The sequence below is a fragment of the Tinamus guttatus genome, unplaced genomic scaffold, assembly GCF_059628265.1.
Source record: "Tinamus guttatus ecotype Peru unplaced genomic scaffold, ASM5962826v1 Tinamus_guttatus_pri_ptg000330l, whole genome shotgun sequence".
In the NCBI taxonomy this organism is placed as follows: domain Eukaryota; kingdom Metazoa; phylum Chordata; class Aves; order Tinamiformes; family Tinamidae; genus Tinamus; species Tinamus guttatus.
In genome coordinates this window covers 336,179-361,650 of record NW_028288864.1, presented here as the reverse complement: position 1 = coordinate 361,650, position 25,472 = coordinate 336,179, and the positions used below count along the sequence as shown (strand labels likewise).

Sequence of the window (25,472 nt, the reverse complement as noted above, 5' to 3'; positions counted from 1 at the left end):
CCTAACTGAGTGACCTGGCTAACTAGGTGGGTAATCAGACACAGTCTAATCCCAAACTTTGTCTTGTTTTGATTTTTATTTTGAATTTTGGTCACTAATGACTTTGGATAAGTTTTATTGTTATTTTTATGGAATTAAATGTAAGTCAATACCAATACATTTGGAAATTCCATTAGGTTTTATATCTGTTTTGAATACTTTAGTATCCTCAACATGTTCATTTTTCCCAAATATTCATTTTCCCCAAACATTCATTTTTCTATCACATTTTTCTGCCATGGCCTGTTTAGTTTTTGTTACGAACTCAAGTGTCAGTGTTCTCTGTTTCCAATATTCTGTTATTCTGGTATTCTGAGGCACTGAAAATTGGCTGTCACCTGCCTCACCCAGTTTTTACTTCATCCCTCAATTCTAGGCACTGAGTGAATCAGTCTTTCTGAAGAGTCTTATTTGTTTATATAGTTGGAAGTAAGAGGAAAGTGCATTAGCAGGCCTCCAGAGGGAGTTCCTGTCCACCTAGCTTAGATGTCTACATTCAGGCAGATGATTTTTGCCTCCGAAGGCTTTCGGAAGTCTCTGTTGAATTGAGTAGGCAATGGGGCACTATCTTTCAGAGTATTGCTTCAGTGAATACCTAATGTTTAGAGTAAGTTATTAGACTGGATCTAAACCCAGGATGATTTTTACTTGGAGGAATTCAATTAAAGTTTGTAAATAAGAAGCATTTTATATTGTCTCCAGATGTTTTATGTTTTATAATCTGTTTTGTTTTTATTAGGTTGAAGTATTATCTGTAGTTGCACAACAAATACTTAGTATACAGCAAGCTATTATTCGCAAGCTCAAAACATTCATCTTTGAAGGCACAGAGATCTCTCTTAATCCAACCTGTGCTGTGTTTATCACTATGAATCCTGGGTATGCTGGACGGGCAGAGTTGCCTGATAATCTGAAGGTAAATCTGGAATCCTGATTTCGGAAGAACTGCTATTCTCACAAAACAAGCACAAGTTGTTACCATATTCCGTAGTCTAATCTTATCTCTTATTATTTTGTTACAGGCATTATTCCGAACAGTTGCTATGATGGTTCCAGATTATGCTCTAATTGGAGAAATCTCACTATATTCAATGGGATTTTTGGATTCTCGGAGGTAAGACACACAGAATTTTCCACATCGAGTTTGAAATACTTCTCATTCCTCTACAAGGCACGTATAATGATATGGATGTTTGAGACGTGATTCCAAGAGGTTTTCCCTGTTGTATTTCTCCAGAAAATACTTTTAGTCTCTTGTTTTGTCATCGATCCTCATTTACCACCTCATATTGATAGATATGTACCACTGCACCAAACCATTGAGAAAATGTATCATAATTGCCAACAGAATTAAACTGAGCACAATTTTTCTGGCACTTCACAGTCTATAGTTTTACTTCCAAGGCATTTTGGTCAGGTGATCTGATAGTCACTCCATTGGCATTGTGCATACAATTAAATATTTTAAATATTTTCTTTGCTTGGTGAGATATTTTCATTCTATATTTGATATATAGATAGATAGACAGATATAGATATGTATTTTTAATACCCACAGTCTTGCCCAGAAAATTGTTGCCACTTACCGCTTGTGCTCCGAGCAGCTGTCGTCTCAACATCACTATGATTATGGAATGCGTGCTGTCAAATCTGTCCTGACAGCAGCAGGAAACTTAAAACTGAAGTACCCAATTGAAAATGAAAGTGTATTGTTACTTCGGGCTTTGCTGGATGTTAACTTGGCCAAATTCTTGGCGCAGGATGTGCCCTTGTTTCAGGTAAGCTCTCAGATGCGTGAGTGCCTGTTCTGTGCTGAGGTATGTGGTGTTTCACTAAGGCTTCTCTTGAATGTTCTTGTAGGAATCTACAGAAGCAAGCCCTTGTCTTTGTTTAGAATAATTTGATTCAAATGCTGCCCTATTAGTGCATTATTCTTTAACTCCACTGATCTAGCTGAGGATACTTTGGTTCTTCTATTATTGTTTTGAAAAAAAACTTTTAGTGGTGACATTTAAGTTAGACTGTAAAATGTTATATATAGTATTTTGCTAAAATGTCATTTATGTTTCATCAATGGAAACTATTCTTTGCAGTTTGTAATCTAGCTTTGTACTGCAAAAAATATATGGGCAGATTAAATGATATCAATTAGAAATTGAAGGCAGGCTGAAAACAGTGAAGTTTCTGCCTCTGTGCTGCTTCTATAGAGAAAAAAGAATATATTAAGCTGTGGAGTAATCGATACTGTTTTAAAGACTTCAAAGTTAGGGTCCAAGCACATGCATGTGCATAGTCACTCTCCTGAATCAAGCAGAGAATGTACCTTTCTATTTGATCATTTAAATTATTCCAACCAGTTTCTCATCCTTTCCTGTAATACATTTTAGGGCAAAATTGCAGAAAGTTAAGTTTCCTTTTACAGTATCAGTGAATATATATGAAAAATGTAGGATTTCTCTTTCGTGCAATAGAGAATGCATTTACCATACCTGGTGGAGGATATCAACAAATCGTTTAAAAGCACAGCTGTTGAATTATTTCTCAGCAAAGATCCACTTTCATGGCCACAGTTTGTGCCTGGAAGTTAATTTAGTCCTGCTGAAGGCATTTCATCTTCAGCTTCTATTGCCTATAACAGTATTGTTTTCCTTGTAGATTTTTATGCTTTGGGAGTTCTACCTTTTTATAATCTGTATTTAAATAGTGTTCTAGTCCATCTTTCTTTAACAGGGTATTATATCTGACCTGTTCCCTGGAGTGGTTCTTCCTACACCAGACTATGAACTGTTTGTCGAGGCGTTAAATAAAAATATAAAAAAGATGAATCTGCAACCAGTTCCATGGTTCATTGGGAAAATTATTCAGGTTTGTTTTCATAAGTTTACTTGTGGGGAGAAAAAAAAAGTGTGAACAGATGATTAAGAAATATTCTTAATTGACAGGATATGTCATGAATGAAAGATCTGATAGTTTAAATGAACAATTAATATGACATTACAGACAGCCTCTGTTTCCTGAGAAAAAATCATGGAGTAAAAGTCTACTTTGATCACAATGATTTCTGAATTCAGGCAGTCTGTAAAGGAATTAACCTGTGCAGCCACATCTTAGGTCTTATGGTTCAAGGTAGAATTTAAACTGAATCTCTTAACACATGAGGCCAGATTGAGTCAGGCTCTCTTCCTGGTTCTGCTTACAGTCTCACTGAGAAGACTTAAAAGGGATGACATTTCTCGCCCTCACTTGTCCTCCAATGTTCGCTTTGCCTCCCATGTGCTAATGTAGGTGACCTTTAAAAAATGATTAATTTTTCATTCTTATAAGTAACACAGCCTAGTGCCAGTGTAATGGAAAGGGCAGAAATATGTGGGCTGGGATAGGATCATGTGGGACCCCTGCAAAGGAACTAAATTGACTTATGCTGCTTTACAAAACATGTTTTACTTTTCTTTTAAACAGTGTATTATGAACTGACTTGGAATTTAATGTAGGATAAAGCATATCTTCATAGGAGTTTGCATTAATTTATTCAGGTTGAGTGGGAGATAAAAGTTATTTGTTGTTCGACTTGTGCTTTTTTTCTGGTGTAAGATTGAACTGAATTAAAAAGAAAAAGGGTCCGCTCTTAGGCTGAGTGAAGTATAAAATGCTCTATTTGAAGGCTTTGACTGGAGTTCTGGCAACTTTTGGTGGTAAAAATGAAGTTACCAACCTTGCAGCCTAAGAGCAACCTTGATAGGACTGGGTTTACCTCAGATCCTCGGAACTGTAGTTCATATCCCTGGTTATCACTGATAACCATGGATTTCAGTTTATGCGTGTACATTGAGCATCAGTGGCTGACGAGTGTGCTCGGCTCCTGAAAATTTAATTCTGTCACAGTTGAGGGATGATCTCTAGTAAGGTGACAAAGAGGCCAACTGAGGGCAAAGACTTAGATTCCAGTTCATGAATTGTCCTAATAATTTGACTGCCCTCTGATTTGGGTCAACACTTTGACCAGCCTTAATGTAATGCAGGTGTTTGGATGATATTTTGTCCTGCTGCATCTGTGCAGGAAAGATGCCTGTAGTTTCATACACATTATGCTTGCTTCTGTGTTCTGCTAAAAGAAAAAATCTTTTGTCACTGCTACAGATATATGAAATGATGTTGGTGCGACATGGTTTCATGATTGTTGGAGATCCTTTGGGTGGGAAGACCTCTGCATATAAAGTGCTAGCTGGAGCCCTTGGTGATTTGTACGCAGGTAACAAACTTCTCCTTAAATGAAGTTAATTCTATGGTCTTTGCAAAGGTTGTAATTGTGGTCTATTCTGCTTTTTTTAATGGGAAATTTCAATTTTTTAAATTATTTTTGTCTTAAAACAAAGATACAAAATAGCATACTAATACATTTAAAGCTTTTATAGATTTTGCTAAGCATTGTATTGGCGTATCATACTTTTGCAAAACTAGATCCAGTGTTCTTGTTTATTCTTATCAGATAATAGCATTTTAAGTGTTGGATCTTTCTGAAAAATGACTAACTAAAGATAATGTCAATTCACTCAAGAGGTCTACTCTTAGAGGAGATTGTAGGTGGCTCTCGTAAAGGAATAAAATCTTCTCTGCTCTGCTGTTCCTCTTTTCAAGTACTTTGCACACAGCAGTTTGCTCTTTCGTTGTACAAGTAAAGGAAGTTCTTATTTACTGCTTTCTAGCTTCCAAATGGCCTTTTTTGTTATTGGTGAATGAAAGTAACCTACCAGCTTTCTCAGGATAACCTGTTTGTCTTCTTACACAGCAAAATGCATGGATGAATTTGCTGTTGAATATAAAATTATTAATCCCAAAGCAATTTCTATGGGACAGTTGTACGGCAGTTTTGATCCTGTAAGTCATGAGTGGACAGATGGAGTTCTTGCAAATGCCTTCAGGGAACAAGCTTCTTCTACCACAGATGATCGGAAATGGATTATATTTGATGGCCCTGTGGATGCAGTTTGGATAGAGAACATGAACACTGTGCTGGATGATAATAAAAAGGTAGCCTAATTTTTGACCGTTACCTGATACTTTGACCGTTACCTGATACTATTTTAGGAATAGCAGTATTGCGACTATGATGATATAGGGCTTTTAAAACGAGGTGAGGAGTGAGATTTATATGCCTGGAAGCATGGATTTTTTTTTCCTCCAGTTATACCACTCGGTGTAATAGAGGTTGTTAGGCTATTACTTATCCATGGAAGCCTTGTCTTGCTCCTACTTTACTGAAGTGAGGTTGTTTATTGTGACTTGTTTATGGTCCCTTTTGGGAAACTGAAATCATAAATGTAGCTCTGTAACTGACAACTAAAGTTGCTTAAATTACTTAATGAATAAATTAGCAAAAAAGGCTGCAAGTTTTTGCTGCTTTTGCTGAGGATTTAGCAGTGTTCTCCCTGTCTCTACCAGCCATTACAATAACAGATGGAAAAGTTGAGACAAGGTCAGAAAATATCACATGTTATGAGAACATGAATGAATGAATGAGAAGTGACACTAAGTAGGATGTTCAGTGATTTTATGACAAGCATTGCTTTCACTGAATGATCTGCAGTGACATGACTAAATCATGTTTGCATGATGCTTTCCTTCTAGCTGTGCTTAATGAGTGGTGAAATAATTCAGATGAATTCAAAAATGAGTTTAATCTTTGAGCCAGCAGACTTAGAGGAGGCATCTCCAGCAACTGTCAGCAGGTAATGTGAAAGCACTCGAGTTTGACCTATGCCACCTTAAACATCTCTTCCTGTATCATGGTTGTTTGTTCTTCCCAGGTGTGGTATGATCTATATGGACCCACAGCAGTTAGGCTGGAAGCCACTGAAGGATTCCTACATGGATACTCTGCCTCCCAACCTGCAGGAGGAACACCGAGAGCTGGTGCGAATCTTAATTTTTGGCATAGGTCTCATTTAAGAGACTTACCTTAAGGTGATGTGCGCAGTTTCCTTGCACTGCTGACTTGAAGACAGGCATTTAAGATCAAAACTGTGAAGTGCATTCATTACTTAGGAGGTCCCAGCTCTCCTGGAGGCTGTGATAAATTATTTTGTAATAATAAATGTCAGGTTTTGCTACAGATCACAGGTGCTTGACAGAAAATTTGTTAAAGAATGAAAGACTAGAAATTTTTTCAACTTTAGACATGCTTGAGACATTTAGATTATAGCTTGAGAAAGGCTTATAATAAGATCATTTTTCCTTAAGCACTTAATCTGAAAAGCCTTACTTGCCTCAGTAATCTTCGCTAATTCATCCTTCGTGAGCGGATTGCTTGCATGAATGAGACCTTTATTTGTTGTGTATTATACTATATTTTCAGTGTAGATACAAACAAAAGCATATGTTAATGGGAATCACCGTTTAATCTTTTCAGGAGTAAAATTCCTATTTATTGAGCCTTTAAAATATAGTAAAAGAATCAGAAAAATCAGCCCACAGTAGAATTACAGCTGGAAAAAGATTTCATTTTTGTGATCTGACAGGACCCTTTTGAGTTTTTGCAGGCATTTGGGACCAAATTCAAGAGAAGTAGGAACAGGAACTCTTTATTGAAGTAGTTCACCAAAGCAAAATAGTTGTTTCTTAGCCAGCAAATAATTGCCCTTTTAGTGCTTCTCCTGGAAGTAACTCCTGGAGTAACTATTCCTGGGATGGGTCTGGGTCTTGGTTCCTTTCCTGTTCTCCCACTTCAGTCCATGGCAGGTGCCATCAGCCTTGGTCATTACTGCCCTGCACGCTGTGGAGCTCCCGCAGGCACCAGTCAGCCTTTCTGGAACTCCTGTTGCATCATGGTGTCTGTGCTGGTCCTCAGTAGAGGCCGGTCCTTTCTAAGAGATGATGAAGTCTTTGTTTCCATTGGAATATTTTTCTTGTTGCCTGAGCAGAGCAGCAGCCTCCCTTGACAGAAAAAATGCTCTGCTGTCTAAATGAGTAACTGGGTAACAAAATTCCTCGTGAAAACCTTTCTGTGGCAGAAGCTGCTTATTTCCACTGTCAGAAAATGATAATGTGGCTTTGTGATTGCTTCTTTAGTGTCTCACATATGTCCTTTATTCATCTTCCCTCTGTCAACTCAAGGAGAATTTCTGATGCCTTGTGTTTTACTGTGAGAGAATCAGCGGCAGTCAAATATATGGAAAATTCTGTGTTGTTTTAAAACCATCTCTTTTCTCCTGGCAGGTCAATGACATGTTTACGTGGCTAGTCCAGCCCTGTTTAGACTTTATTCATCATCATTGCAAAGTCATAGTCCAAACCTCCTCTATTCATCTGACTTACAGCATGATGAAACTCTATACTTGTCTTCTTGGTAAGTACCCTAAGCATTATTCTTTTTATTTCAAATTTTCTTTTTTCCTTATGTATCCCATAACAAGACGCATGTCATCAGGTGCAAGGAAATACCGAAGAAATTCCTTTACTGCTTGAGATCAGAAGACACAAGCCCTTTCTCATTGCTCAGCATTAACAATAGAACTTTAACTAGAGCTTTCATGTTTATATATCAGTGTCCTAACAAAATGGAACATGATCTTGTGAGTGTATTGCATAGGTTGCTTGTAGATTGCTGATGTCAGAAAGAAAAAAAAAAGCCTTTGTAAATAATTTTCCTTCTCATTTTTTATTTTAAGGCAGTATTTTATACATCTGATACGAAATCATTATTCTGTGTAGATTGTCTTTGTTTCAGTGAAGACCATATTCTAGCTCTGTCTCGAGTACTTTTGCCAAATGCATTTTGAATTGGGATTTATGCTTATTTATGCTTTATGGCATTTGACTAAAATTCAAAATATGTGTTTTAGATGAAATAAAGAAAAACGATGAAGAGGAGGAGGAAAGCATGTCTAGTCAACAGATCTTCTTGTGGCTGCAGGGACTTTTTCTTTTTGCTTTGGTTTGGACGGTTGCTGGGACCATTGATGCAGACAGCAGAAAAAAATTTGATTTATTTTACCGCAACTTGCTATTGGGAATGGATGATGGAAACCCACGGCCCAAAAGTGTGAAGCTCACCAGAAACAACATCTTCCCAGAAAAAGGTGCTTCCTCCTAACCTGCTTGGTTCTTTATAAAACAGTAAGAAGAATCAGCACTGTAAGGGATGCCTGGCAGGTGTTAACTCCGCAGCAGAGCTGCCATTTGCCAAGCCTTGATCTGCACAGTTGAATGCTTTTCCCTGCTGTTCCATCCAGGAGTAGCATATGCCTCAGACTGCACTCCATGTAGCTGAGTCAGCCCTAAAATAATTCCCAGATAATAACAGCAGAGGGTGAGGGATGGTCTCTTGTGCTGGAAGGTCTTCGTTATCTCACAAGAATGGACTGTTTAAGGGCCGTAATGTCAAGACATTGAAGTTATTTTTAACTGAGAGATGAAAACAATTAAGGAGTAAAATTTCAGAACTTCACACAATAGAATGATAAGAGTTTATTATTTAATCTGTGAATCTTGCTATAATCTTTTCTTTTTTTGATTAACAGGAAGTGTTTTTGACTTTTATTTTCACAAGCATGGCAGTGGGCAGTGGAACCTGTGGACTGATTACATCTCTAAAGAAGAGCAAGTTATTTCCCCTACAGCTAAGGTTCACATTGATATTTTTCATTATAGGCAGTAACTATTTGACAAAATGATTTATTTATAAAACTGCGTGGTTTTGGGTGTCTGATTTTCATGTCCTGGTTTACTTCCATGTGTAACAGGTGTCTGATCTAATCATTCCAACGATGGAAACTGCCAGACAAATGTTTTTTCTTAAAACATATGTGGAGCATGATGTCCCTTTGCTTTTTGTTGGTCCCACTGGCACTGGAAAATCAGCTATCACAAATAATTTTCTGCTACAACTTCCAAAGGAGAAATATGTCCCAAGCTTCATCAACTTCTCTGCAAGAACCTCTGCTACCCAAACTCAGGACATTATTATGTCTAAACTGGACAGAAGAAGAAAAGGATTATTTGGACCTCCTGCGGGGAAAAAAGCTATATTATTTGTGGGTAAGACTTTTCTTCATGTTTTTACATAATTTAAATTCTGATATTAGGTGACGGAAGCAATTCACAGATTGGTAATTTCTGGGTGCCTCAGTGCTTTGTGTTTTTTGGGGGCACCCAGAGAAGTATTAGCACTGCCCCCTGCAGAAAGGTTTCTATTTCATTGCGATGCTTGTTTTCAGAATATTATTGTTCTTTTACTCATTTAAAATGTGTTGCAGTGTGACCTAAAAGGAAAATAAAACAAAAAAAAATACCAGCCAAATTAAGTTAAACCATCAACTGTAACTTAGTCTGCCTGAAAAGTGCTTTGATTTGATTCTGGTTATTTCAATGGGAAGAGAAAATAACAAGAAATAACCTCTTCTGTCTCTAGTTGAGTTGTTTTTCTCTGTAGATGTGTAAGATACAGTTCCTAAGCACTGCGGGTTATATCCTCAGTACCTCTGTCCTCTGTAGATGACCTAAACATGCCTGCAAAGGAAGTGTATGGAGCCCAGCCACCTATAGAACTTCTCAGACAGTGGATTGATCATGGTCACTGGTATGACAAGAAAGATACATCCAAGATTAATATCATAGATGTTCTGCTTGTTTCAGCCATGGGCCCACCTGGGGGAGGCAGGAATGATATTACAGGTAGGAAATCTATAAAATACAGTACAAAGCATGTGTAAACATGAGAGAAAAAAAAAGGTATTATGATGATAAATAGTTATTTAAGTGATTGAAGTTAGAAGGCAGGCTGGATTTTGCTTTATCTGCCGCATTTAATACTACAGATATTTTCACTGTTTGGGTTATGCCAAATGAAAGTAGTCTATATACTCGAGTTTAAATCTGTACCTTTCTTCAAGGTGAGTTTAATTAGCATTGGAAAAAAAAAAGATGTAAATAATACTAACCTTTCAGAAATTGTATACTTTCCCTGCTTTCTTTCCTCTGAGAGGGGAAGAGGACACATCTTCTTGCTAGGTCTGTCTGACTGCCATGTCATTTCTCATCTGAAACTAGATCTCCTGCTGCTAAGCTAGGCTGTCTGTACTTACTGCAGGGGAAACCTGTTCTCTGCAAGTCCTTGATTCCTGTCATGTCAGCATAAGGGAAGTGATGCTTGTTAATGTAAAATTTGTGCCAGTAAAGCTGTAACGTTGTAAGAGCTATGCTGTTAAAAAGCACTTAATGCTAGCATAACTTATTTTGCTTTATAGAAACACCCTATAGCTGTGCTTTGAGGAGGCTTTATTACAGTAGCTTTTCCAGTACAGCTAAAGGTGTAAAATCTTCTAGTGTATAGACTAGATTTTTTTAAACTGAAACTGTGAATAACGTAGTTCTTTTGTGAAGTTTTACTATGCCATATCATGACAAGCTGGGCTAATGTGAACTGAAATTTATTTGTTGCCTTCAAATAATGGAGATTCACTTTTTCCATATTAAAAACAGAAGTTCTTCTAAGAGAAATGCTGGCACAAGATATGAATGAGTTTATATTCATTTGTATCACTGCCGGTGTAAAAATTTGACAGCAACAGAATCCTGGAGCTGGAGCCTGAATCAAGTGTTGAGTCCACCTCTTGTGAGAGTCAGTCGTAGACGAATTCTAGCTGTAAGGTAGAAAAAAGCTTGGACATTCCTTGATCTTTCTGTATCTTTTTCTGTGTGTTACAGGACGCTTCACACGACACTTGAACCTTATATCTATTTGTTCTTTTGATGATGATGTATTAGCCAAGATTTTTACTGCAATTTCTGACTGGCACTTTAGCAAAGGCTTCGAGTCTGTGTTTCTAAGGTAAATGTGATATATTTCCAGTGACATGTTTGTCGTATTTTCTCCTGTTATTTCTCTGCAGATCTCATAATTGTATCTCCTTTTCCCTTTTAAGGCTAAGCAAGATGATGGTCCATGCTACAATGGACATTTATAAATTGGCAGTTGAGAATTTTCTCCCAACTCCTTCCAAATCACATTATGTCTTTAATCTGCGAGATTTTTCCCGGGTTATTAAAGGAGTGCTGCTCTGTCCACACACTCACTTGCAAGTAAGCTCCTTTTTCACTATGTTCCTATAAGAAAGAGCAATGGATAAATTAAAATTATTGGTATAGTATTAGTATAGTATTAGTAAACAAATACTTCATACAAGAATTATGATTTTATATTATATATATATATATTTAAAATCACAGCTTATATATAAATGTATGTGTATATATATGTACTTACAGATTATAAAAATTAGGGTAGCTCTTGAATACCTTGCTGTTTACGTTAAAACCTGTGCATCAAGTTATACAATCCCATCTCTTGCACTTGAAAACTAAATATACAAAGAAAAAAAAAAGTGAGAAAAAGATTTATTTTCTCCCTTTTACAAATGGGAATCAGTGAAGACGACTGAATAATGTAGCCCAGAAAATGCTTCTGTCTGTCATCACAAACCAGAAATAAATAATGGCAGATGTGTGTGACTTTCATCCTTCTGTTTTTTTTTTCATGTTTACACTAAAATGCCTATTAAAGAAGTATTAAAAGATTTGCTTCTATCAGGGGGAATGTTTCTGATGTAGAAACAGAAGTAACTGTCTACAAACTATTCAGGGACCATCTTAGCCAGCAACCGAGTTTGAGCTAGGCTAAGATTACAGCCCATGAGCCATCCCATAGATTTATTCTTTATGTTGAGGAGGGGAGGTTCATACAGGAGAAAAATGCTTTGACATAAGAGTCCCAGACTGTATTGGCAGGAAAGATAAGGTGGTCATTAGGTAAGGAAGCTAGTTAGGTTAGCAGATGCTGAGCCATGTGTTGAATGGCTTAAAGCTGAAAGGTTCCCACTGAGCTTAGTACAAGATATATCTAGGTCCAGATGGACATTTCCATCCTTTTACTTTCAAACAAATTCTGCCTGAACTACATTTACCCATTTTCCTGTTTTACATTATCAGGATGGAGATAAGCTGATCAGACTTTGGATTCATGAGGTTTACCGAGTTTTCTATGATCGCTTAGTTGATCAAGAAGACAGAAATGTGTTTTTTCAGATGGTAAAAGAGACAATATCAAATAGCTTCAAGCAGAGCATCGATAAGGTATTTTGGGGTAACATGCTGGGCCCAAGAATGAGACTCACACATTTTCAGAAATATTTAGACAACTGATACTATATTAGTATTGGGCACATTTCTCCATTTACAAAGTTTAGATGGGCTTCTATTTGTGTTTTGTATTAGGTTTATTCTTAGGCAAGTTAATACAAATTACTCCATCTAGGAATGACTCATGGCTTAAGAAGGATTCTGTGTAGGTATGGAGGAGCTGGGATATGTGTCTTACACAATATTTGTCTGCCCTCTTGCTTAATTTAGGATTTGAAAGAGCTCATGGGAGTAGAGGGTACTATTTGAGAAGCCTTTGGGTAACTTGTCCTATATTTGATGGCAAAATCACTCTGAGAGACGTGCACAGGTAGAAACTTGCATGTCAGTCTACAGCATATTGCCCCATTTGGATTTTTTTTTTTAACAAGGTAATAACTAGAATAGTTAGAAAAGAGTGCTTCCCACAGTATTATTACTAGGTGGATAAGGATGGTTATTACTTTAAGGAAAATAACTCTATAATAGTCTGAATTATCTGTTGATTCTTTTCTTCTCGGTAGGTACTGAGTCATCTCTCACCTACTGGGAAGATCTCTGATGATAATATTCGCAGCCTGTTCTTTGGAGACTACTTGAAACCGGACAGTACTGTAAAAGTCTATGATGAAATCACAAACCTAAAGCAACTGACAACCATGATGGAATACTACCTTGAGGAGTACAACAATGTCAGCAAAGCACCAATGTCCTTGGTCATGTTCAAATTTGCTATTGAGCATATCTCAAGGATATGCCGGGTACTAAAGCAGGACAATGGGCATCTGCTACTGGTGGGAATTGGTGGGAGTGGTCGACAAAGTGCTACCAAGCTTGCCACCTACATGAATACCTTTGAACTCTTTCAAATTGAAATTACAAAATCCTATGGAATAAATGAATGGAAAGAGGATGTAAAACGAGTCCTGCTGAAAGCTGGTGTTGCCAACAAGAACGTCTCATTTTTGTTCTGTGATAACCAAATAAAGGATGAAGCGTTTGTAGAAGATATCAACATGCTTTTAAATACTGGTGATGTGCCTAATATCTTTGCAGCTGATGAGAAAGCCGATATTGTAGAGAAAATGCAAAGTGCAGCAAGGACAGAGAACAGGAAAATTGAAGCCACTCCTCTTGCTATGTACAATTTCTTCATTGAAAGGGTGAAGAAAAATTTGCATATTGTCTTAGGTCTGTATGGTGTGTTATTTCTTAAAGTAATTTTTATTGTTTCCTACCTGCAAACAAACTTAGATAACAACTATATTTTTTTTCCTAGCAATGAGCCCTATTGGAAATGCATTCAGGAATCGGTTAAGAATGTTCCCTTCACTGATAAACTGCTGCACCATTGATTGGTTCCAAACCTGGCCTACGGATGCTTTAGAAATGGTTGCTAACAAGTTTTTAGAAGATGTCGAACTCGAAGATGACATTAGAAAAGGGTATGAGTTTCTCTCTCAAGAAATAGGAGAAGCAGAGGGTAATCTCCCCTTTATCAAACATACATAGTCAGCAAGCTATCTTTATAAATGGTCAAGTTAAGACAACTCTTTGATTTTTATTGGGCGTCAAAGATAGCTAGCTGCAAATGTCTGTGTTTCTGAAAATCAGGCCACTCTGTGAAAGGAGAATTTTGTCCAAAATATTTTTGTAATCTGTCTTTACTAACACTCATATAATTTCATAGAGTAGTTTACTCATAATTAATATAATGACAGACTATTTACATAGTAATGTGGATAATTTTTCTCTAGGGTTGTGTCAATGTGCAAGTATTTCCAAGAAAGCGTGAGAAAGCTTTCCATCAGCTACTACAGTACCTTGCGAAGGCACAACTACGTAACACCAACTTCTTATTTAGAGTTAATTCTCACCTTTAAGACTCTGCTACATAGCAAAAGACAAGAAGTTGACAGAATGAGAAACCGTTACCTTACGGGACTACAAAAACTGGACTTTGCGTCTTCACAAGTAAGCTTCAGCTGAACATACCGAATACAAGGCATATAAGTACTTTGTAGAGCATCTGTATAAGCTAGTTAAAAGCGCAGTCTTTATCCCCTCTTCATTATATTCATCTTATTAATACTTGTTTTAGAAAACCACCAGGAAAAATTAGCGATTTTAAGGAACCATGGTATGTTTAGTAGAAAGTTTAGTAGATTTAGTAGAAAGCTAATAGAAATTGATGGTACTCACAAAATGTATGCTTCTTTCCTTCTACAATTATTTTTCTTTACTGAAATTTTTATACAGAGAATCAATGGATCAGCATCCTAGTATCTATTATTCTTTTTTAAAATAGGGGAGAAGTGATAGATTCTAGATAACAGATATAATCTACATAGATTATAGATAATAACAAAAAGTATTCCTCTATAGATTCACAGGTGGAAACTGATGAGGTTTCCTATGAAACCTCTCCTTTCTCAACCCATGCAATCTAGGGACAGATCCTTTCAACATGCTGTCAGATGAAGAACATCCCATCTGAAGCTGTTGCTCTCATGAGCTCTATGCTCCCTTCCTAGTTTCTTCTGGATTGGTTCTCCAATTGTGTAAGGAATGATTATTTTGCATTCCATAAACTAAAACTCACTGTGAGGGGAAAAAAATATACAGTAAATTTGTTTTTTTAATCTATTTGATTATGTAAAACAACTCTTTATAAAAATAGGTTAGAGCACAATTTTAATTATTATTTTGGTTCAAATGTCCCTTTTTAGATTGTGTTAATTTAGTATCCTTTGATTTTTCTTCCTAAGACAGCAAGGTGAAATGCATAAAATGCTTCTAAGCATTATTTTTTGATTTTCTGTTATGTTGATCAGGTTGTAGAGATGCAGAAAGAACTGACTGCCCTTCAGCCTGAACTGATACAAACTTCTGCAGAAACAGAGAAAATGATGATTCAGGTTGAAAAGGAAACAGTTGCAGTGGATGCAAAGAAAGAACTAGTGTCTGCAGATGAGAAAGAAGCTAACGAAGCTGCAGCTGTTGCTAAAGCTATTAAGGTAGTTTACAAGGGCATAAGCCAGCAATGAAATGGGTTCCAACTGCCTTTTTTTTGAAATAATTTGAAGTTGTGGTGATGTGTTAATGGGATGATCCAAACTGATCCAAGTATCAAATTTGCAAGAGTTGTTCCTAATGTAAACAAGGTAAATTTTCAATGTTGTTATGGGTTATGTTATTGTATGGGTAATGTTGTTATAGGGTTATGATCATGTTTTGCTAAACCTCCCTAGGCTAGTTCAGATCCCAAGAGCTGTATAGCTGCTTTTTGTGTATTCATATGTCCTCAGCAGATCTGATTAGGCTGAGTAATGAGGTGATACTGTTTCCAGGCCTGGAGACCGTAGGTGAGGTAACTTTGCGTAACACAGCACCAAGCCCTGTTAGGTGTAACCTAAGAGATATAGCCACAGGCAGATGTCTGTAGCACAAAGTTTCCCGTCGGGAGCTGCAGGATTTTCAATATTTTGCATGAATAGCTGGGAATGCTAGTGAGATATAATGGCTGAGGTCTGGCCTAACTGTTGCCTTCTGCTGTAATAGCAACATGTGTATGATAAAGAATTTAAGCTGTATGATACATGTTCTTGTTTAGCACTATAAGATTCAAGTGGGAGCAGTTGTTTCTGACATGTATTTTATTGTCAAACCAGAAGGTACTTTGAACTTGATAACTTGTCTGGCTTTCTCAGCTATCAGTTCATCCAGTGGAAGTTACTACACTTCTTTACATGCCCTCCCTGTTTAAACCACTCAGATTGTGAAAGTATGTGTCTGTGCAAGAAGCCCAGCTGTGCAGAGTCGTGGAATTGGGCACTTACAAGCATAGGAGGTTCACTAATGCTGTGTGAGAATTTCTAAGGGTGGAGTAGGCAGCTCATGGGTCTGGTGTTGTATGAAGGTTTGCAGTCTTCTGTGTAATGTCTTTATAGGACGAATGTGAAGGAGACCTTGCTGAGGCCATGCCAGCTTTGGAGGCGGCCCTTGCAGCTCTTGATACGCTGAATCCTTCAGACATCTCTCTTGTGAAATCCATGCAGAATCCACCGGGTCCTGTTAAGCTTGTCATGGAGAGTATCTGTGTCATGAAGGGAATGAAGCCAGAGAGAAAGCCTGATCCAAGTGGCAGTGGTAATGATGAATATTTGTGTTATCCCTGCCCTAGGAACTCCTGGGGTACTGCTGTATTGTTCTAGTGAAGTGCTACTGGTGTGGATGCAGCCATGTGCAACAAAAGTGATTTTTTGCTAGCAATGACTTATAACCTTGTATAGCTAAAAGCTTATTTTGACATTGTAACATATTACACTTGCTTAGTATCGTAACACACGCTTTGTAATATGTTCCTAGTGGACGCAAAAGTCATTTCTGCAACTTACTTTTACCCATTCTGAGATTCACAGGAGCTTGAGGTGTGCTATGCATCATTCACTTGTATGTTGCACTCTCATCCCTGTTTACCAAACACCATCTCGTGTGTTGGGAGGCAGAAATTTGGCTGTCTCCAAAAATAGATAACTACTCCAACCAGCTATTACTGTGCTGGTTGTGGTAGTAGTATTATAGTATTGCACAGGATTTGTGATGTAAGGAAGGAAAGGGATTTGTTTCTTCCATTTTTCTTTTTGCTTTATTCCGCTTTATCCCTTTTTCCACTTTAATCCTTAATAACTGAAGTAAGACTTCTATAATTGTGTCTTTGATTCCAAACCATTCTACCTAGATTAGCAAGAAACTCCTTTACACATTATGTTTTATTTAATAATCTCAGCTTAGAGTGAATCTATAGTAATTTGTTTCCTTTATTTTTATTTGGATTGATTTAGAATTAGTATGTAATTAGTAGATATGTTTAATAGTTTGCTGTGTAACATAGATTATTGGTTCTAATGTTCCTGTCAGAATTTCTGAAGTTGAGGGATTTCTTAAACTATTTAACAGTGGTTGTGTAGTAAAATTCTGTTGTAAAACCACTGATGTTAATTATTCATATTTTGTTCAGGTACTTTTTCAGTTTGAACATTCATAATTTAAGCCCTATTTTAACATTATGTGCAATGTAGGAAAAATGGTGGAAGACTACTGGGGACCTTCTAGAAAAATTCTTGGAGATCTGAAATTCCTTGAGAGCTTAAAGACGTATGACAAGGATAATATTCCTCCTGCTATAATGAAGAGGATTAGAGAGAGGTTTATTGGTCATCCGGATTTTCAGCCAGCTGTCATAAAAAATGTATCATCTGCCTGTGAAGGTCTATGCAAGTGGGTACGAGCCATGGAAGTGTACGATCGTGTTGCAAAAGTGGTCGCACCAAAACGTGAACGTTTGAGAGAGGCAGAAGCGTTACTGGACGTTCAAATGCAGAAGCTGAAAACAAAACGAGCAGAACTTAAGAAGGTAGTTGATCGTCTCCAAGCTTTGAATGATGAGTTGGAAAGCATGAATGACCGAAAGAAAGAGTTAGAAAATAATATTGAAATCTGTTCAGAAAAGCTGGTGAGAGCTGAACAGCTAATTAGTGGCCTTGGTGGAGAGAAAGACAGATGGACAGAAGCTGCACGATTGTTAGGAATCCGGTATATAGACCTTACAGGAGATGTATTGTTATCTTCAGGAACAGTTGCTTATTTGGGAGCCTTCAGTGTCGATTATCGCCTTGAATGTCAAAAGCAATGGCAAGTCCTGTGCAGTGAGAAGAACATACCGTGCTCCAGTGATTTTAGCTTAAGTAATACATTAGGGGACCCAGTCAAAATTCGTGCATGGCAAATCGCTGGATTGCCAATTGATTCTTTTTCCATTGACAACGGCTTAATTGTTTCTAACTCCAGAAGATGGGCTTTAATGATAGATCCTCAAAGGCAAGCTAACAAGTGGGTAAAAAATATGGAGAAAAATAACAAACTCTCAGTTATCAAACTATCAGACACAAATTATGTGAGGACATTAGAAAATGCTATTCAGCTTGGAACACCAGTCTTGCTAGAAAATATTGGTGAAGAACTTGATGCTTTCTTAGAACCCATTTTATTAAAGTTAACATTCAAACAACAAGGAGTAGAATACATGAAGTTAGGAGAAAATACAATTGAATATTCAAGAGATTTCAGATTTTACATAACAACCCGTTTAAGAAATCCTCATTATCTTCCTGAGGTAGCTGTGAAAGTTTGTTTACTCAACTTCATGATTACACCTCTGGGTCTTCAGGATCAACTTCTTGGAATTGTGGCTGCAAAGGAAAAGCCTGAGCTAGAAGAAAAGAAAAATAAACTGATTATAGAAAGTGCAGCCAACAAGAAACAATTAAAGGAAATAGAAGATAAAATCCTGGAGGTTCTTTCAAAGTCAGAAGGAAACATCTTAGAAGATGAAACAGCAATAAATATTTTGTCTTCATCCAAAGAGTTATCTGAAGAAATCTCTGAAAAGCAAGAAATTGCTTCTGTAACTGAAATGCAAATAGATTCTACTCGAATGGGGTATAAGCCAGTTGCTGTTCATTCTGCTATTGTCTTCTTCTGCATCTCTGATCTGGCAAATATTGAACCTATGTATCAGTATTCGTTGATTTGGTTCATTAACTTGTATGTCCAATCTATTGCTAATAGCAAAAAGAGTGATGATATAGAAGAGAGAATTGAAAATATAATTGAGCATTTCACAATAAGCATCTATAACAATGTCTGTCGTTCACTGTTTGAGAAAGATAAACTGTTATTCTCCTTCCTCCTCACAGTAGGCATTATGAAAGGAAAAGACCAAATAGATGATGAGGTTTGGCGTTTTCTGCTGACAGGGGGTGTTGCTCTTGATAATCCTCACCCCAATCCAGCTCCAGAATGGCTCTCCGACAAATCATGGGGTGAGCTAGTACGGGCATCTTGTCTGGCAAATCTGCAGGGGCTGATGGAACACGTGAGAGAGAATGCTTCCAAGTGGCAACAGATCTATGACTCTGTTAGACCCAATGAAGAAGCTTTCCCAGACGTGTGGAACACGTTAATGGGCTTAGATCGCATGGTTGTTCTCAGATGCTTGAGACCTGACAAGATTGTTCCAGCAGTGCGGGAGTTCATTATAGAAAATATGGGGAGAACTTTTATTGAACCACCTACTTTTGACCTCGGAGGAAGTTACAATGATTCAAATTGCTGTGCTCCTTTGATTTTTGTATTATCACCAGGTGCTGATCCTATGGCAGGTGAGATTTTCATTAAAAACCTTTTAAAATCTGCTTAAATGACACTGGGCATGCCTAAACCTTATTGATGTATAGGATTCTTTATTTGATCTTTAAAGTACAATACAACAACGATGATATTAGCTTGTGTTTCAAACATCAGTCTTTTTGAAATGATAATAAAATTGCTGGAGGGGGGCGTGAATGAGCTGGTGATGAAATATCCAGATCTCTGAGCAGGTCTCCAGGGGTCTAATGGATTTTCACGTCCCAACGAGATTCTGATTCATGCTTATATACTGATTATGCCAGTAGGTTTGGGGAACTTGCCCTGCTGTTCTTGCAGCCTCTTCCCTCAAAAGGTTCCTCTCTCTTGATTGCTGATGAAATGGTGTGTATGACAACACTTTAAAACACTTCTATTAAATGTTCTTTAAAAAATAACCACCCGGATTATTTTTAAACCTGCTCTTCTGCCAGAAGAATTGTAATGTGGAATCACACTATAAGAATATATTTTCAGGAGGTGCTGTCTTTGATGGCAAAGCTAGAGTTTATTTTTAACTCAGATCTAAAGTACCAGTGCAGAGCTAACCCAATCAACAGTTGTACAAGGAAAACAGAGAAAGAGAGTAGAGAGCTGTAATGAAGACTGGGAATGAGCAATCAGCACTGAAGGAGAGGACACCTGCCTAGTATCTCATTTTGTTTTGTTTCATACGTCTACATTTTTGCAAATGTCTACGGAATACAATGACTGATACAACATTTGATACTAGTTGTGGATTATTGTTTATATTATCTGAGTAAAATATATATTGACTTCTGTGCATTTCTTTGCATGTCTGAAATTTGCCATCATAGGTTTACTAAAATTTGCTGATGATCTTGGCATGGGAGGCACAAGCATTCAAACTATTTCACTTGGCCAGGGCCAGGGCCCAATAGCAGCAAATATGATTTATCAGGCTATTGCTGATGGAACCTGGGTAGTGTTACAAAACTGCCATCTTGCAACCAGCTGGATGCCTGCTTTGGAAAAAATCTGTGAGGAAGTTATAGTGCCTGAGAATACCAATGAGAAATTCAGGTAGGAGTTTAAGCATTTTGCTCTTTTCTATGAGTATTTCTTGTTTGCTGGAGATACCAGTAGAAACAAATACCATGCACATCTTTTGTATGAACAACTGCGATTAATATTTGTGTTGTATAATGTGCAATAAAAAATAAAGATATATAATCATGATGCCATCTTTTCTACCTTATTCTTTTCAGGTTGTGGCTAACCAGTTATCCGTCAGAAAAGTTTCCTGTTAGCATCCTCCAGAATGGCATCAAAATGACAAACGAACCTCCTAAAGGCGTTAGAGCAAACCTCCTTCGATCATATCTTAATGACCCCATCTCTGACCCTGTGTTCTTTAGCAGTTGCCAAAAGCCAGAAATGTGGCAAAAAATGCTTTTTGGCCTTTGCTTTTTCCATGCGCTTGTGCAGGAAAGGAGAAACTTTGGCCCACTGGGTAAGATTTAGGTTATTCTGCGTGTTGTTTCAAATGAAATAGTAGTTTTAAAATGCATTTTTATGTCCTTTCTATGAAAATGTAGCGCTACTATTATAAGAACACAGCAATACAAAAATAAAGGCTGTATTCCACAAAACAGAGTAATGTTTAAAAGTTGTTAACTGCTTTGATTCAGGCAAAGCTACTTCTGAAACTTCTTAAAGTATTAATCTTGGTGAGGACTATAAAGTTCCAAATAAATGCATCATACTCTATTTACACTAAAATGTAACTGAATAGATTATTAGTTTATTATTTTGCTTCTCACCAACAACATTGATTTATTTATCAAAAACAGTTCTATTTAAATTTTCAGCATTAAAGATGCATCGTTTTCAGTAATGGTTTTCTTATTTATGTGTATACTATTGTTTTAGAAAGACTAATGCATACAGTTGTGTGCTGTGAGACTGAAATTTATGTAGTTGCAGTGTATTGACCATAAAGATATAAATGAAAAGATAAGTTATATATCAGTAAGGTTTGTATGAATATTTATTTATTAAATTTAATATATAATCTTAAAAGATCAAGGCATATTTAGAAAACTATATAGAATTTAGGAAGCTGTATAGAATTCTGATGCTTTTCTTAAAATATAGAATTACATACAATTATAAAAATTTTATAACTATGCAAAACTTGCACATTCTGCTGGTGTCTGTGAACTTCTTTGCTTTGCATTCTGACCTGCCTCTGCATTTGTGATAGTGGTAACTGTGGTGAAGTGTTACTTTTTGAATGACAACTTCTGTTTCTGTTTTAAGACACCTTTTTAAATAAGCATGAGCCTGCCAGAAGGAAGATAATTATTTGTTGCTTTGGAAGATAATTATTTGTTGCTCAACTTTGTAAGTCACAAAGAAGTCATTTGCAAAAGTAACATCTCCTGCATTAAGTGAGGAGTTGTCTAGTGGTCAAAACGTCTATGTGGGTTCGTTTTTAATGATAGGACGTGATGGCATTGTGCTTTGGGGTAACAAATTGTTATGCATTCATGTTTCTCACTTGTGCACTACTCAGTTAGATAAATGCCATGGCTTCATCTAGGTGTTGTCTGGCAGCTCTTACCTTATCTGCTGTAGTAGAAGTCTAATGCTGTCAACATTTTCTGAATATGGATTTCAGTACAGTGCACAGTTCCTGATAAATCTTTTCTGAATTGAACAGGGTGGAATATTCCATATGAATTCAATGAATCTGACCTCAGAATCAGTATGCGACAGATCCAGATGTTTCTGAATGAATATGAAGAAATCCCATTTGAAGCTCTGACATATCTAACAGGTACAGATGTTGCACTTAATAACATGAGACTATGCACTTTCAGCTGTTTCAGTGATAAATTGATAAATGCTTGACAAATGTAGTGGATTCTGCATTTCAGGTTTATTTTCTTGGCCTTTCACATATAGACAGGTTGGATCCAAACTCAGATCTGATTGCTCTCTTCACTTATATATATATGTATATATATATCTGGAAGAGTTACTAAGGGTCCAGCAAACTTCCTGGTCTTTGTTTCACATTTGTCAAATAAAAACATTTGTGGCCTCTGTTTCACCTTAGCTGATCAATATGTCATATCCTGTCAGAGTAAGCACTGGCAATTTACTGAAAGATGTGATAATCCTCATCAGGTTAAAGTAGCAGGTGTTGACCTGTGTGTAAATAACTATTAAGATATTTCTTGGCTGTTGTGACTGTTCAGTTCTCATTCATCAGAAGCATGGCTAATTATTGGCACCTTCTTTATCATGCTTATGAAGACGGTTCCCAATTTTTGATCTTTCAGCTATTATAAAAATATTTATAAAAACAATTTTGGGGGTCAAGATTAAGGAGAAAAGATAATAAACTGTGAACTTTTAGCTGTTTCCTGCACTTCACATCAGCCCTGTTTATTTCCGCTGTCTCAGTCAAGGGACAAATCTCCCCTAATTGCCTGCTCATTGCTTAAGTCTCTGCACAGTGGTTCTGCATATTTGTAATTCCTTCTTTTCTACTGTGTACATACATAAACAGGTTTGTGGTTACATGAAAGGAGTGAGACAAGGAGCTGTTATATAGCACTGTTCAGATTTTGAACGTTGGCTGGCTTAAAAAAAAAAATAAGATAATTTAAAGCAAACAAGCTGCCATGTGAGAAGTGAGGTTTTCCACTGTGCCATGAGAAGCAGTTTCCCAGACCAGCTCAGAATGTTCCTTATATCTTTCACTATGAAGAGACACAAATTAGGCCCATATTCCCAAAGGTTTTAAAGCACCTACTTTCTGTTGAGTAGTGTAGGAAGTATAGTGCCTAAAGGTTTTTGAAGATCTGAAGGTCTTCAACTTACTGTAGTTATTCATTAATGCTAAACAGTTTTTATGATTTTGTTTCCTTTCCCAGGGGAATGTAACTATGGTGGAAGGGTAACAGATGATAAAGACCGGCGTCTTCTCCTGTCCCTTCTTTCCATAGTCTATAACAAGGATATAGAGCAGGACAAATATATGCTTGCGCCTGGGGATGACTACTACATACCACCACATGGTCCATATGAGGTAAGGAGAAAATGAATACAACTTCTCCCAAAGTCATTTAGGAAAAACCTATTTCTGTGCTTTGAGACCGAGTACAACAAACAGAAAACAAAGTAAATCCATAAGGTCACAAAGCCATGCAGTAATCATTAATGTATAAAATATGGATCTGTTACTTAATATCTAGCATACATGAATGGAGAAGTAGGGATCTTCCAGTATTCCAATGTTTGTCGGTGCAGAGACCTGCCGCTGTGCAGGTTTCTGATATAATTATGGAAGAGCTGATACAAGTTAGACTTCAGGACTTTGCAGGGCAATTCTGCATCCCCTCGCAGCCACTCCTTTCATGATAGCAGTGATCAGGGTGAGGAGGTGAATGGCAGGTGTATACATGAGTGCACAAACTCCCTGGCCTCAGTTTCCTTCCCCTTTCTCCCTTTTGCCAGCTGCTTGGATGTAATGAATGTGCTCAAATCCCATCCATTAGTATAACCTGAAAGTGCAGGACTGATAACACTCAGGATGTATTTCGGTATCGTAATATGAAATGTGGCAGAGTTTCTTAGTCAGCATAAGAAATCAGATAAGCTTGATGCTTGCATGAGGTCAGTCAGGACTAATCCTCAGTGAGCCTTTGAACCATTCAAAATTTGTATATTTATCTCTGTAGGTTGGGAAAGGCAATTTATGAGTAATTTAATTGGGAATTTATGTTTTTGTGTGTAAATGGGAATGTTCTGCCAAAGATAGACTGTATTTACTGATCATTGATGAATATACTATCGCATGACTTTTGGTACCTAAATGTTTCTTTTGCAGTCTTACATTGAATTCCTACGAGGCTTACCAATTACAACGCACCCTGAAGTGTTTGGGCTTCATGAAAATGCAGACATTACCAAGGATAACCAGGAGACTAACCAGCTTTTCAGTGGGGTGCTCCTGACTTTGCCTAGAGAAGCAGGGGGAGGTGGCAAGTCCCCTCAGGTAACTGGCCAAGAAAGAAGCTCTCTGCTTCCATGCCTTAGGTTTCAGAGGAATCTAACACCTCATTAAATGACTGTAGGTTTGGAAGCAGATATGAATGTACCTGTAGGGATCCAGCCAGATTTTGAGTGAAATAACTTTTTAGACAGAAGATATCCTAAAGACTTTGAATTCAAAAAAGTTAAAACCACACAATCCCATCTGGTTGAGCAGAACATGTAGTTTGCGCAGGATGGTATTTCTGTTTAGAATAGCAGCAAAATGCTTCATCTCAGTCGTGAATGTTGGTTAGAAGACAGTTGGTAAGCACCTTAAATTTGATATTATCACATTTAATTGCACTCAGCAAATTCCAGCAATGGAGGTTCATGCACTAGCCTAACTTCATGCAGTAGTGGTTGTATGAGCATCCCTGCCAGCCTCATTGGCGTCAGACTAGGGTGTCAGGATATAGCATCAAATCACTCAACTCTCAGGCAAGCAATATAAGCAACTGTTAGAAACAAAAGTATCCTTCCTGGGGAAGTCTAGGCTGTAACAGCACTTCCACTCTATATTAATACTCCTTGAGTGCTCGGTTGCTGAGTTGCAATTTTTGCTGCTTCAATTTCTACAACTGAATTACAGTTCCCAGCCTTGTAATTACGTTTGAGTGATTTGTTTGCCTCAAAGAAAGGGGGCAGTTTGCAGAAAGGAATCTCTTGAACCTTGACCCTCCCTGTCATCTTCACCTCCATGGATCCTGCTTGTGGAGATGCTGGGAATTTCTTTCCTTATCCTATCCTGGCAGTTCCTCAGGTCACTCAGGTCAAATGCATGCCCCAGTGAGACATACATAAATGAACTTCCAAGCCCTTAAGGATTTGACTTCCTACATTTTGTATTCAAGCAGAATCAATGGAACCTCATTTCCTGTGAGGTTGGCTAGTGAGTAAAGTTTTCCCATGGCTGGGGTATTTCTGTAGTCTTCCCAGCACTCTCC

General features: G+C 37.4%; 1 protein-coding gene across 1 annotated transcript in view; it reads left to right on the top strand.

Annotated features, from left to right (window-relative positions):
- The window catches only part of DNAH3 (dynein axonemal heavy chain 3), a 54,005-nt gene that overhangs the window by 26,352 nt on the left and 2,181 nt on the right, over positions 1-25,472 (top strand). Inside the window, exons 31-57 of the mRNA XM_088529410.1 lie at positions 779-955; positions 1,062-1,153; positions 1,598-1,817; positions 2,770-2,904; positions 4,177-4,288; positions 4,826-5,067; positions 5,665-5,765; positions 5,844-5,949; positions 7,252-7,381; positions 7,878-8,114; positions 8,556-8,659; positions 8,778-9,072; positions 9,529-9,708; positions 10,741-10,864; positions 10,959-11,115; positions 12,022-12,165; positions 12,735-13,401; positions 13,490-13,655; positions 13,968-14,184; positions 15,045-15,227; positions 16,161-16,359; positions 17,292-19,433; positions 20,277-20,502; positions 20,688-20,932; positions 22,145-22,261; positions 23,367-23,521; positions 24,323-24,490. Coding sequence (XP_088385536.1) covers positions 779-955; positions 1,062-1,153; positions 1,598-1,817; positions 2,770-2,904; positions 4,177-4,288; positions 4,826-5,067; positions 5,665-5,765; positions 5,844-5,949; positions 7,252-7,381; positions 7,878-8,114; positions 8,556-8,659; positions 8,778-9,072; positions 9,529-9,708; positions 10,741-10,864; positions 10,959-11,115; positions 12,022-12,165; positions 12,735-13,401; positions 13,490-13,655; positions 13,968-14,184; positions 15,045-15,227; positions 16,161-16,359; positions 17,292-19,433; positions 20,277-20,502; positions 20,688-20,932; positions 22,145-22,261; positions 23,367-23,521; positions 24,323-24,490 — 7,041 coding nt within the window. The remainder of the gene's footprint in view (positions 1-778; positions 956-1,061; positions 1,154-1,597; positions 1,818-2,769; positions 2,905-4,176; positions 4,289-4,825; positions 5,068-5,664; positions 5,766-5,843; positions 5,950-7,251; positions 7,382-7,877; positions 8,115-8,555; positions 8,660-8,777; positions 9,073-9,528; positions 9,709-10,740; positions 10,865-10,958; positions 11,116-12,021; positions 12,166-12,734; positions 13,402-13,489; positions 13,656-13,967; positions 14,185-15,044; positions 15,228-16,160; positions 16,360-17,291; positions 19,434-20,276; positions 20,503-20,687; positions 20,933-22,144; positions 22,262-23,366; positions 23,522-24,322; positions 24,491-25,472) is intronic.